The 13,379-nt window shown below is 40.1% G+C and overlaps 1 protein-coding gene across 1 annotated transcript in view; it reads left to right on the top strand.

The window, feature by feature from the left end:
* Positions 1 to 2,288: 2,288 nt before the first annotated feature.
* The window catches only part of LOC120223539 (sec1 family domain-containing protein 2), an 80,339-nt gene continuing 69,248 nt past the window's right edge, over positions 2,289 to 13,379 (top strand). The window contains exon 1 of the mRNA XM_039221724.1: positions 2,289 to 3,220. Coding sequence (XP_039077655.1) covers positions 2,383 to 3,220 — 838 coding nt within the window. The 5' untranslated portion in view covers positions 2,289 to 2,382. The remainder of the gene's footprint in view (positions 3,221 to 13,379) is intronic.

Here is a 13,379-nt window from a genome sequence, read left to right as displayed (position 1 = left end):
ATATTATGCTAACTGAAATAAACCACAGAAAGACATACTGTATAATTTCATTTACATAAGATATCTAGAATGGTAAACTTATAGAAATAGAAAGTAGAATTGTGGTTGCCAGTGGGAAAGGGCAATGGGAAGTTGTTGTTTGGTGGATGTAAAGTTTTGGTTTCACAAGATAAAATAGTTCTGGAGCCTGGTTTTACAACATTGTGCAGATAATTAACTGTCCTGAACTCTGTGCTTAAAAAGGGTTAACTGGTAAGTTTTATGTATTTTTCCACAATTAAACAAACAAACAAACAAACAAACAAACACATATCCTGACTGAACTCAGTGCATTTATTCCCCAATCTGCTTCTCTTCTGGTTTTCCAAATCTCAGTGACAGCTACTTAGCAGTCATCCAGCCAGAAAACTGGGTGTGAATCTGTAATTCTCTCTCTCCCTTATTCTCTTTGTCAATCTAGTCACTAGGTTTTTGGACTCCATCTGCTTAACATGCTTTATATATCCCACTCTGTCCAGCCCCTTTGTTGGTATTCTTATCTGTTCTTACCCAGAGTTGTTGCTGTGACTGTTTTCTAAATATTCCCCTGTCTTAAATTTTATCAAACCATTTTCCATTTAGAATCCTTTCCCCTGCTAAAACTCCAGATGTGAACAAAATTATATCCACTCCTAGCAATACTTTAACTCAATTGGCTGCTACTATTTATAATAAATATAAGACTCACTCTGATCTTGTCCCTTTTTTCTAGTTCTTAGCTCTTGTTTCAGCTTGGGCCTCTCTTCAAACGATACACTCCAGCTATACAAAACTGTGTGTATTTCCGGAGAATGTGTTATATGGTTTCATGCCTTTATACCTTTGTCCAGGCTGCAATCTCTACCTGAACTGCCAGGAATGCTCCTCCCCATCCTGTCCACCTGGTGAACACCTGTTTTCTTTGAAGACAACTCAAAACTCATGTCTTATATGAAACTTCTTCTGACCACTTCCTTTTTTCCTTAAGTCAGTCAGAATTTATTTTTCCTCCTTTGTAACTCTTATACATTAAAAAAAAATGCTTCTATACTGTAATGCATTTGCTTTCTTTACATGTGTGGGTCCTTTCATTTCAGATTCTTTTGAAGGCAAGGCTGTGCCTTTTTCTATTCTCAATGCTTAATATAGTGTCCCAAATATTGTACATTTCCATTAAAAGTTGATTGAATATATCCTTTATTATATGGATATGAATTGAACAGTTATTGATCATTTAATCAACATTTATTGAATACATGCTATTTTCTAGTGTTGGATATGCCAGGCCTTTAGTGTACAATGTTGTAAGAAAACAAAGTTGTTAAAATTTACCTCATGATATGGCAAATACTTAGAAGAGGTGAAAATTCTTCATGGATCAAGGAATTTTATTAATCGTTAGGCCTTTGTTGCTTGGGTCAGCGATTATACCTAGTAAGTGCTTAACAAATAGTGATTGCATTGAACTGAACTTGTGAAACATTCTGGGCTCAATCTGTTGACTTAGTTGTGCATGTATATAGTGTTCTAGGCAGGGAGTAGCTGGAGAGAAATTGAGAAATCATGAACGATTTTGGTGCCATTATAAGGAATCTGGCTGTATCCTATAGGCAACTGGGCCAGAAATGGTAGGACCAGCTTAGTTCATTAGGAAGAAAACTGAATTGGAGGGAGATGTAAAACTGGGAAACGATGGGGGATCATTGCTACCGTCCAGCTGAGTGATAATGGTGGATTAAGCCAGTGATGGCAAGGATGGATGGGCCAAAGGGGCTGGAATCTAGGATTTTTGAAGCAGATCCAGATTTAGTGCCGATGAAATGAGAGAAAGAAAATGGGAAAGTTAAAATGAGACCAGTAAGTTTCTTATGAGGCTTGAGCGCTATAACATACGTGTTATAGCAATCCATTACACATCACTTTGTTGTTTTTAACTTCTATTGGCGGCTCTAGGTTTAGATGAGCACAGCGGCTTTTAGAGGTGTGCTCAAGAACCAAAGAAAATGCCAAATTTCGGATTAGCTTTTCTTATTCCCGAGATTTCTCAAGACGCAGGGAAAGGTAACCCGAGCACAGACGAAACGAGAAGAAAACAGTTTAGCTCTGCGTAGACACTTCAAAGCACCCAGGAGCCACCGAGCCCTGCCCACTTCTTCCCAGCCCCCACCGTCCTTCCGCGCGTTCTCTGGGCCAGCCAATCACGCTCCGCTACGTCATCAACGTGCGCGGACACTGGACGCGTCAGAGGCAGCACCACGTGTACTGTGTTGACTGTCAAAGCCTCCCGGAGCCCAATTCCCGGAAGCTGTGAGTTCTAAAACAAGTTCCTGTACTCGACCTACCGCAGTTTGCGAGCCCCCAATCATGAGCGCCCCGGGCGTGCTGTCCTTTACCCAGCAAGGCTGGGAGCAGGTGCTGGCCAAAGTGAAACGGGCTTTGGTCTACCTGGACGCCGCCTGCGCCGAGAGCCTGCACTGGGGCTGCGGATCCACGCGCCTTCTGGAGGCTGTGGGAGGTCCGGAGTGTCACCTGCGGGAGTTCGAGCCCGCCGCAGTTGGTGGTGGAGCCAAGCAGCCTAAGGCGGTGTTCGTGTTGAGCTGCCTGCTGAAAGGCCGGACCGTGGAGACCCTACGGGATATCATCTGTCGCAGTCACTTCCAGTACTGTGTGGTGGTCACAGCCGTGAACCACGCTGTCCACCTCACCGCTAACCACGTGCCAGCGGCTGCAGCGGCCGAGCTGGAGGGGCAGCAGCCGGTGTTCGAGCAACTGGAGGAGAAGCTGTGTGAGTGGATGGGCAATATGAACTACACCGCCGAGGTGCTGCACGTCCCGCTATTGCTCGCCCCTGTGGCTCCCCACCTCGCCTTGACTCCAGCCTTCGCTTCCCTTTTTCCGCTGCTTCCCCAGGATGTGCATCTCCTTAACAGTGCCCGACCGGACAGGAGGAGGCTAGGAAGCCTGAGTGAGGTGGATGCCGCCGCCCTCACCCCTGAGCTGTTTCTGAAGATCAGGTGCCTGGTGTCAGGCCTCAGTTCTCTGTGTGAGCATTTAAGGGTGCGGGAGGAGTGTTTTGCCGTAGGCTCCCTCAGTCGGATCATCGCTGCAGATCTGGCTAATTATGCCCCTGCCAAGAACAGACGGAAGACTGCCACAGGCAGGGCATCAGTGGTCTTTGTGGACAGAACTCTGGATCTCACAGGTAAGTGGGACCGCTGTGGGTCTTCCTAACTACTCTCCGAAGTTCTGGGACCTTCACTAATTCAGCATATGTTTTATTGACCTCTTACTATATGTCAGATTGAGGACACAAAGATCAACTAAATGGACACAGCCCCTGATCCCACAGAAATCGTCACCTAGAGGGGAATACAGACAAGCAAATTAGCAGTTACAGTAGTCAATTTTTAAATGCTGTATTGGGTAAATACAGCCTTAACACGCACTGCTTTGTCAGACAGCAACTACATCTAGCTCAAGATATTGGAGAAATGGAATTATGCTGACATTGAGGAGAACTGTACACCTGGGAACCTTTTAGAAATGTGCTGATGCCCATATTCACAGTAATCCTTCATAAAACGGCTCTAATTTCTGGGAGAGATGTTGACAGATGAGCCAGTGGAAGGAAAACTGTACAATACATGAAATTATCATAGTTTAGTTTTAGTTTTCTTTAGATGAGTGTTGACAAACAGTTAAATATCTTAAAAAATTTTTTAAACATTATTGTTGAGAGACAGCATAAGCAGGAGAGAGGCAGAGAGAGAGAGGGAGATACAGAATCTGAAGCAGGCTCCAGGCTCTGAGCTATTAGCACAGAGCTGGACGTGGGGCTCCATCCTACAAACTGAGATCATGACCTGAGCCTAAGTCAGAAGCTTAACTGACTGAGCCACCCAGGCGCCCCAAAACACTTAAATATCTTGAGATTAAATGCAATTATATTTAATTAAATATCTTGAGATTAAATACAGTTGAGATGTAATACAGTTGTAGAAAATATTTTCAAATGTTCATTGATTTAGTCTCATTCTCATCAATTATTTATATGCATAGAGAACAAATGTAACCCTTAAAATAGATGAAGAGAAAACACTTTCTGATAGTGCATACTTTCAAAGGTCAACTTTATTGTTCTCTAATTAGGTAGATATAAGGTTGCTAGTAGTATCGTCTGGCCACACCCAAACTCAGGGAGAATGATCAGGAAACTGACATTGGTAAGCATTCTTCTTAGCAGATCAGAAAAAAAGTGGAATGAAGTTATAAAAGCCACAATAGCTGTAACCTTGTAAGATTAATTTTCAGGTCATAAAATAGGAAGCAAGTTAAATGATAATACTGATATGTAGCCTTAAGTATGTGACCAGAAAAAACAGGTGTCTAGTCTGTCAGTGTGATCTAAGTATAAGTAATAATTGTAACATCCCAGAACTCTTAAAAGGATTAAAAAGCACCTGAGGAGTTTATGCTTGATGAATTTTTGAGTGTGGTGTATACTATTTATACTTCTATTTCTTTATGCCTCAAATATGACATATTGTTTCATAATTAATCGTCACATAGTTTTGTGCTCCTCTCCCACCCCTATGACTTCAGTTAGGTGAACTTTAATGTCCTGGCTGTCCAGCTTCATAGCAACAGTTCTGTTAAGTCTCAGGCATTTCTTCCTTGTTTATGAAAATATAAGCCACCAGAAACATCCATATCTTCCCATCACCAAATGTGGTGTTGTCTGTAACCCACATATTTTTCTTTACTTTGTATTAAAAAAAGAGGTACTGGGGGCGCCCGGGCGGCGTAGTTGGTTAAGCGTCCGACTTTCGCTCGGGTCATGATCTCGCGGTTCGTGGGTTCGAGCCCCGCGTCGGGCTCTGTGCTGACTGCCAGCTCAGAGCCTGGAGCCTGTTTCAGTCTGTGACTCCCTCTCTCTCTGACCCTCCCCTGNGTTCGAGCCCCGCGTCGGGCTCTATGCTGACTGCCAGCTCAGAGCCTGGAGCCTGTTTCAGTCTGTGACTCCCTCTCTCTCTGACCCTCCCCTGCTTACGCTGTCTCTCTCTCTCTCTCCTAGAAATAAATAAAACATTTAAAAAAAAAAAAGAGGTACTGTCTCTGCTACTATCTAATGACAACTTCTTCACCTCTGCAGATTAGGTCCTCTCCCTTTTCACTTCTCTCGAAGATTTACCTCTGTCACATACCCTCCCCTATTCCTAGATCATCATTAAAAAAAAATCTTTTCTACTGGATTTTTCCAGTCAACATACAAACAGAATGTAGCATCTCCTTACTTAGTCCCTCAAGGTCCTCCAACTTGTTTTATTTCTTGCTCCATTTTACAGCAAACTTGAAAGAGGTGTTTATACTTGCTATCTCTCCAATCATCTGCTCCAATTTTCCCTTGAGTTCACTTCAGTTAGGATCCTTTCCCCCACACCCCACCTCCCACCAATACTTCCCAGCAATTTCAAATCTCTGTCAAGATCGCTAATGGCCTCCATATTGCCAAATCCAATGTTCAATTATTAGGATTCATTTTATTCAACCTCAAAGCAGCATTTAACACAGTGCAGTAGAGGATGCAGAGAGTTAAAAATATAAAAAATATTAAGACATATAAAAGATACACAGATAATACATTTTCTTGTGAATCCCATGAATACGTAAATCTGACATGCCATTTGCTTGCTCACAATCTTCCCACAGCCTTCCATCACACCTACTGTCAAATCCAAATTCCTTACCATTGTTTTCACGGCCACACAAGACCTGCCTGTGTATACCTCTCCTACCTCATCTCTCACTGATCTCCCTTCACACATTACTTTCCCACCCCAATGGCTACCTTGCCATCCCTCAACATGCCAAGTATGTCCCAGCCTCAGGGCATTTGAAGTTAGTTCTTCTGCAGCTCGACTTGGGAATGTTCTTCCTTCAGATATCTACGTGGTTTTGTTGTTCACTTTTTGGAATCTCTGCTCAGATTTCTGCTTCTCAGGCAAGCCTTCCCTGACCACCTTTTTTAGCTACTTTTTAACCCTAATTGGAATTAGTTTGTTTCTGTGGTCTTAGTAATTTATAAATTGAAGTATTTTTAATGGATATCTTCTGAATAATCACTCAAATTGTCTTCCAGATGAACAGATTAACGATTCATTTGTATTAAAGATGTTTCAACGTAGTGTTATGACCACCTGATAGTAATACTCAGGGTTGATTATCAGTTGGTACATAGCTGTGTTGTCAAACCTGTTTTTAAAATTTTTGTCACGTTTTATTTATTTTTGAGAGAGAGAGAGAGAGAGAGAGAGAGAGAGAGACAGTGTGAGCAGGGGTGAGTCAGAGAGATAGGGAGACACAGAATCCGAAGCAGGCTCCAAGCTCTGAGCTGTCAGCGCAGAGCCCGACGTGGGGCTCAAACCCACGAACCGTGAGATCATGACCTGCGCCGAAGTTGGATGCTTAACAGACTGAGCCACCCAGGCGCCCCTCAAACCTGTTTTTTAAACATTAAAATTCTACTGTATTAGTGAGTAAAGAGAAATCCTCCTCTCATTGGGACTGCAAGTTACCCAATGCTGTTGCCCAGTAGAGAAGAGTGTTAGGTAGGGCCTCGGAGAGTGTTGGTGTGGACACAGCTGGTCCCCCAGAGCTGCTGAGGGCACGGAGGCAGCAGGCAGCGAGGGGTGGTGGCAAGTGATGATTGTGGGGATGCAACCCTTGCCCTCCTGCAAGGTGGCCCCAAACTGAATAGGGTGGTAGGTAGGTGGTATTGGCATCATTGTTATTATGGGTGCTCTCTGTCCTTGGTCCAGTCTCTCTGATGTCCAGGAACATACCTGATCACGGTGCTCAAGTTGTTTCCTGATCTGCCTGGGATGTAACAAGAATAAGGAGCTGGGGAGTCATGACAATACATTTAACGGGGAAGTTGTTACAAGAGTTTGGTGTGGATTCTTACATCAAATTGTGACTTGACTTAGCGCGTTGTTTAGCCAGGGATGGCTGCAGCATATAGAAGATTACACCAGCAATTTCTAAAAATTAAAAAGTTATTGGAAATTATTGGAATGAGTTGAATAGCTTGAATTTCAATTTGAATTACTTGACAGTAGTTTTATTTTTTTAAATTTTTTAAATTTTTTAATTTAATTTTTTTGAGTCATGAATCATTACTTTTAATAACTTTTCTTTAAGCATAAGATAAGTCTGAGAAAAGCTTGTTTATGCATAATACAAATCTTTTTTTTTTCCAAATAGTTTGTTGTCAAGTTGGTTTCCATATAACACCCAATAGTTTTAATATACAGATCAAAAGGAAATACATTTTTCATACTAATTTTTCACTAGTTGTTTAATATTTTATAATATCCTTGATAATTTACCACTAGAAAATGTGTATGCTTATATACCTTAGATGTAAAGTTAGCGCTATCAAAAATAACCTCTAAGAATTCATAAATATCTTAACATCTTGCTTAGAGTACAGATAAGTTACTGTCTCATCTTTTGTCATCATCTTTGTGAAGGGTAATATTAATTTGCCTAATAATTGGTGTAAATATTTATTGAAGGCCTATTACGTACCAATTATTGTTGCAGGTCTAGGGAAACAGTGATGAACAAGATAGACAATTTCCTTACTCTCCTGAAGCAGTTGATAAGCTCTCAGTGCTTAGAAATACAGAAAGTTTGTTGTAATTATTTGAGAAGTTAATAGCTGCTGATGTCTGTTTGTTGTGATTTTGGCTTACTTTTGCCATGTCTATACCACCTGGAAGCTTGGGTCCCTACAGAGTGTGTCAGGCATGTTTGCACAGGGGATTTAAGTGCATCATTTTGTGGACTGTTCTGACTTCTGATTTGTTTCAAGAGAGAATTAAAAAAGAATTAAATCACAAAGATGTGATTTATGAATCTCTAAAAGGTTTGGGTCTGTTTTCCTTTCCATTCTCTTTTTAGCTCTTAAGACTGACTAGTGTGCTTTGCTGATAGTCTTCAAGTTCAAAATCAAAAGATAGGAGGTGGCAATAAATCTGGGAATTACATATCCTCCCTGGCTCACTTCTTCTGAATTTTAGTTTCCTGTAAACTTTTAGGTTACATCCATTCAATTAAATATCAACTCCCAATCCAAAGGGTGGTTCTTATTCCTGGGATTATCATACACTGATGCATTTATATTTCTTTTAAGGTGTATATATTATTTGTGAAAGTGTTGAAATTTGAGACTATTAATAGCTAACATTTGAGAGCATATTACTCTTCTTAGCCCTCTACATATCTCGGTTCTTTTAATTTTCACAACTGTTTTTTGAGGTATTATAATTATCCCCATTTTGCAGATAAGGAAACAGAGAAATTGAGGAGTTAGGTAACTTGCCCAAGATCACACAGCTAGTAAGTAGCAGTCAGAATTCGAACCTTGGCAGTTTACTTCAGAGCCTGTGCTCATAGCCTGTCGCATATATGTTCCTACAGAGAAAAGTTTGAAAAGCCTTGTATTAGATAGTACAGATGATGCTGATAGGGTATCCAGAAGCTAGCAGCTTCAGAGACTAAACACAATTGTTGGACCCCAGTGATGCCATGGTGTTCAGAAAAGTGATTTATTTTCTTCCCCCAATCTGATTTTCCACAAAACACAGAATAATCAGCTAATATTTTTGAGTTCAGAGGACGTGGTTTAAAAGAAAAGACAACTGTGAGACACGATTGAGAAGACTTCTAAGACTCTGATTACATTGCTGGTGTTGTATTCACATCAGTATAGTAACTTCAAGTCCTGGCTTTAGTGACTTAGTTGCTCTTTGATCTTCATTGACCTTTGGGGGGTTTCTCATTTGCAAACAGGGTAAAATGGTGACTTTAAAGTACTGTTGGAAGGATATGAAGTCATTCATTCAATATATAACTAATATGGTGGGTAAGATTAAAAAGTGATAGGATTTCCATTTTACATAGCATAGCTGGTGGGCCTTTTTGAGGATGAGAAATTTGAGCAGAGATGGAAAGAAGAGACGAAGGAGACTGTGTGGCTGTCATGATGTAGAATATAAAGACCTAGTGGCAGGTGCGAAGGATCTGAGGTGGGAATGTGTTTGACATGTTCGAGGAACAGTAGGAGGCTGGCATGGCTCCCTGCAGCTTGCCCCGCAAACTCGGAGGGCTTGTGGTAGGAGATGAAGTTGGAGGAATTGGCAGAAGGAATGCACCGTAAGGCAGAGTAAGGGCTTAGCGTAAGAGCCAAAGTATGATAGGAGAATTGGGGAGTTTTAAGCTGTGATGTGACATGATCAGACTTATGTTATAAGGGATCAGACATGGAAGGAGTGGATCAGACTTATGTTATACAGGATCAGACATGGAAGGAGTGAGGGGATTGAGATAGAGCCTCAATAGAAGGTAGCTGCCACTACTATCTAGGTTGTATAATAGGCATGGGTGGTTGGGCAGTTCTTACCTCTGCCTCTTCCTAGTCGTAAGTCCTTGGGCAAGTGCCTGATTTCTAGGTCTCAGTTTCCTGGTCTGTAAAATTGAGATAACCACTCAGAGGCTAATGGAGAGGGTAAAATGAGTTAACACATCTAGTTCCTAAGACCGTGCCTGGTGTATGATGGGCAGTGGAAAATGTTTCTTTTATTAATTAATGACATGTATTTAAAGTGACTTAAGTTTTATTACTTCAAATATGTATTTTCTCCCTAGTGCTAAGAGCATAAATGCAAGAATGATTTGTCATACATATAACCCAGAAGAATTCTCTTGCCTGACCTCTTACCTGCTGCTAAAGAAAATGAGAGTTGGTAAGAGCTAACCATTTGTCAGGAACTAACCATCTGTCATAACTAGAGAGTGAAAAAAAAAAAAAAGAATAAGTGAGATTTCTCCTACATGATTCTGCCACATCACTACAATTTTGGTTACTTAGCAAAGTGTAAAGAATGGTATAGATGATACCTATTCATTTCATAAGTGTTTATTGAGCAACTTTTATGTGCGGCCGCTCTACTCAGTGTGTTTTGGGGACCTGAAGCCTTAGCTCAACTGAAGCTAATTAAGTATGCAGAATCTCGGGTCTCACCTCAGACTTATGAATCAGAATCTGTATTTTAACAGGATCTTTAGGTGATTTGAATTTGCAGTGAAGTTTGAGAAGTGCTAATGGAGAGATCAGTCAAGGCTCTTGTCCATGAGAGACTGAGAGTCAAACGAAAAAGCCCAAAGCTCAGCAAGTTAGAGTGAATGTCATGTGCCTTCATAGGGTTCAGGTACAAAATTCTCCTTTAAGGGGTTGCCATTTCTATATCAGTGGTTCTCAGTCTGGTTTCACATTTGAACCACCCCAGAAAGTCTGATTTTTAAAAATGGGTGTGGTGGGGAGGCTAGAATCGGAATTCTTTTAAAAGCTCCCCACATGTGCAAAGATGTAAGAAGGGGCATACGTTGTTCTGAGAATCCTTTTTAGATCATTTTTTATTAGGGCTTAAGGTGCATGAGGGTTGGGATGAATGAAGAGTGGTAGAAGATGAGAAAGGGTCATGGGGATTATGAGGAAGGGGGTTAGGACCATTTTCCAAAAGCCTTAACTTTAATGCTCAATGAGGAGTCGTGACAAATGTGTAGGCAGGCAGAGTACAGGCACACATTTCCTGTTGAATGAGTTTTCTGGTGGACAGTGTGGGGGATAAATCTATTGATAGCAAAGTGGGAGCTGAGAGGTGAGTCAAACTCATGGGGTGGATTTTTTGTTGCTGTTATTTTGCTTGCTTTTTTTTTAGTTCAGTTTAGTTAAAGCATAGTTTACATATAGTAATATTCATCATTTTTAGTGTATAGTTTTGTCAAACAACATACAATAGTATAACCAACACCCACAATCGACATTGTAGAGATTGGTCAGAAGCCCATTATAACATCTATAAATCACAATGATGTGACTTTAAACTGAGTAATAGTAAGAATGAGGAAAGGAGTAGTTGAGTGTTTAAATGAGAGAATTATCAGGGTGGTGGCTGATATAATGGTAGAGGATTAAGAGAAGACATGTCAAGTTATCTAGCTTGGACAACTTCAGAATCCATTCTCTGTGATAGGGATGGTAGGAGAGGATTCAAGTTAGGGGCAATATAATGAATGCTATGTGATTTTCTTATCTAAGATTTCTGTGTGGGGAAAGGTATTTATTGAATAAACTCGTATATATACTGCCTTATGACTATCTTCTGCCCAAGCCCTTCTCCTGCAAAGCCCTACCTGGTAATATGGAATTCTTAAGCAGGCTTCTGACTGGTATGCAGTATCTAATACACACCCTTTGTGCTAGATTTGGCTGATGTGAGACAGCCATAGGTAGTGTTAAAAATAGTAGCATCGGTAGTTCTTGTAATAGTAGTATTGGAGATCTAGTAACCTAACACAGCTTTCCCCATCTAGATTCTGAATCAACCGAATATTAGATAAAATGTTGTCAGATGGAGGTGAAAATACTTGTTTTATTATGGATATAGTGAACATTAGGGAAGGTGGCTTATGTCTGTGGACAAGTGAGTTCCTAATACTGAATCCCAGAATTGAAAGGTTTACCCACACAGTAGCAGGACTGAACCAGAGCAAGTCTTTGTCCTTCTTCCCAAGCGCAGGGCCTATCCTGGGAGGAACAAGTAGAACGGAACGTGACAGCCCAGAAGAAAAGTGATTGAAGGAGGCAAAGCAATTTCTGAAGTGTTATGCTAATTCTTGTCCCTCTGTGTTGAAGGGAACGTTAAGAGTTATACAGGTATTGTTCTTACAAGACAGAACTGTAATAAAATACTGAAACATCTGAAAATAATGAAAGACAGTCACAGATTCTTGAGGAGGAATTATGGGCAATCAGAAAGGAAGTGAGTCTTTGAATATACTAATTCAGAGTCCAGTAACACTATCTCAACACAAAGGGACACTATGCACAACCCCCAAATACTCTGTTTGTGAAATGTAGAAAATGCTGTTGTTGCATTTCTATCTTTTTAGCCCTACTACAGTGTAACTAAGCTCTTGTGAGGGCTTGTATATGTGTATGTATATGTATTTTATTTTAATTCCAGTATCATTAACATACAGTGTTATTCTCGCTTCTCACTTTATTCTGTTTGAGTAGAGGCAAGTGAAGGTTTTACCTGTCTTATGATAGCATATGTCTATGCTATCAGACATGCACATATGATCCACAGAATAATGCAGGATTGGTATTTTTCTGGTGCTGTTAACTAAGCAAGTTTAGCCCTTTAAGCAATTGACCTTAACATAGGATTTCAAATCTTGAGGTTTGAAGATATTTCGGTGTCAGTTGGACCAACTCTGAGTTTTTAATTTGGTAAGATAGCACCACATTTATGGAAGTTGCCACAGATTGAACAAGGAACTAGTGGACTATGGGACCACTAGAACGCATGCCTCCATTTCTTTTTCCTACACTCACCCTGGAAAAGACGACATTGGGAAATAAAACATTCTCTGTCTATACTAGAACACATTGCTGTTGGCCAAAATAACTGGGTTCTGCTTGATTTCCATTCTTCAACTTTTCAAATAATATTTTTAAATTTCTCTCATAAAGGAAAAATTAAGTTCTCTGAAAATCTGACTGTGATACAAACCTTGCCATTTTATTCATTTCACAAAAGAAGAATCTGAAGTTACTGCGACAGTGAGAGGCCCTGAATTCTTAGTCTTTGTTTGGCTCATATAAATAGCACTAGGTAAATGTAAACAATGAATATTGAACTGGAGAACCAAAGCCAGAGATGGAAGAAACTGTATTCAGAAGACAGTTTGTTGAAAGCCCATACCTGCTTTATCTGTCATTATCAAGATTGTTAGATATACATACCCTTTTGACTAAATCTAAGAAGCTGAGTGATTATGCTTGTGTAAATTTAACATTTTGTTAATTCTCTGATATAATATTAGAAGCAATTCCTGAGGGAATGTAAATTACTTTTCCAGTTAGGTAAGTCTCATGTGCTCCTTCCAGAAAATATTAGGAAAAACTGATGTGTAGGTAGAGTTTATATCAACCAAAATATCCTACTATCCAGAGATAACCCTTGTTAAAATGTTGGGATATTTGTGTGCGTGTGTGTGTGTGTGTGTGTGTGTGTATGTAACAGCATATTTTTTATTCTTTTTACAATAGGAATGTATATTCACCATGTGAAGTTTAGAGGCTATAAATAATTAGAGGAAAATAAAAATCATAATTTGAGAACTGCTTCAATATATATACCATAATTAGAAAAAAATTATATTCTATTTTATTCCTTTACTTTTTCTTTTTTTTAATGTTTTATCTTTTTTTTTTTTTTTTTTTTTTT

This window comes from Hyaena hyaena, unplaced genomic scaffold (genome assembly GCF_003009895.1).
Source record: "Hyaena hyaena isolate Hyena2069 unplaced genomic scaffold, ASM300989v1 scaffold_1002, whole genome shotgun sequence".
Classification (NCBI taxonomy): Eukaryota; Metazoa; Chordata; class Mammalia; order Carnivora; family Hyaenidae; genus Hyaena; species Hyaena hyaena.
This window is presented reverse-complemented; position numbering and strand designations above follow the sequence as displayed.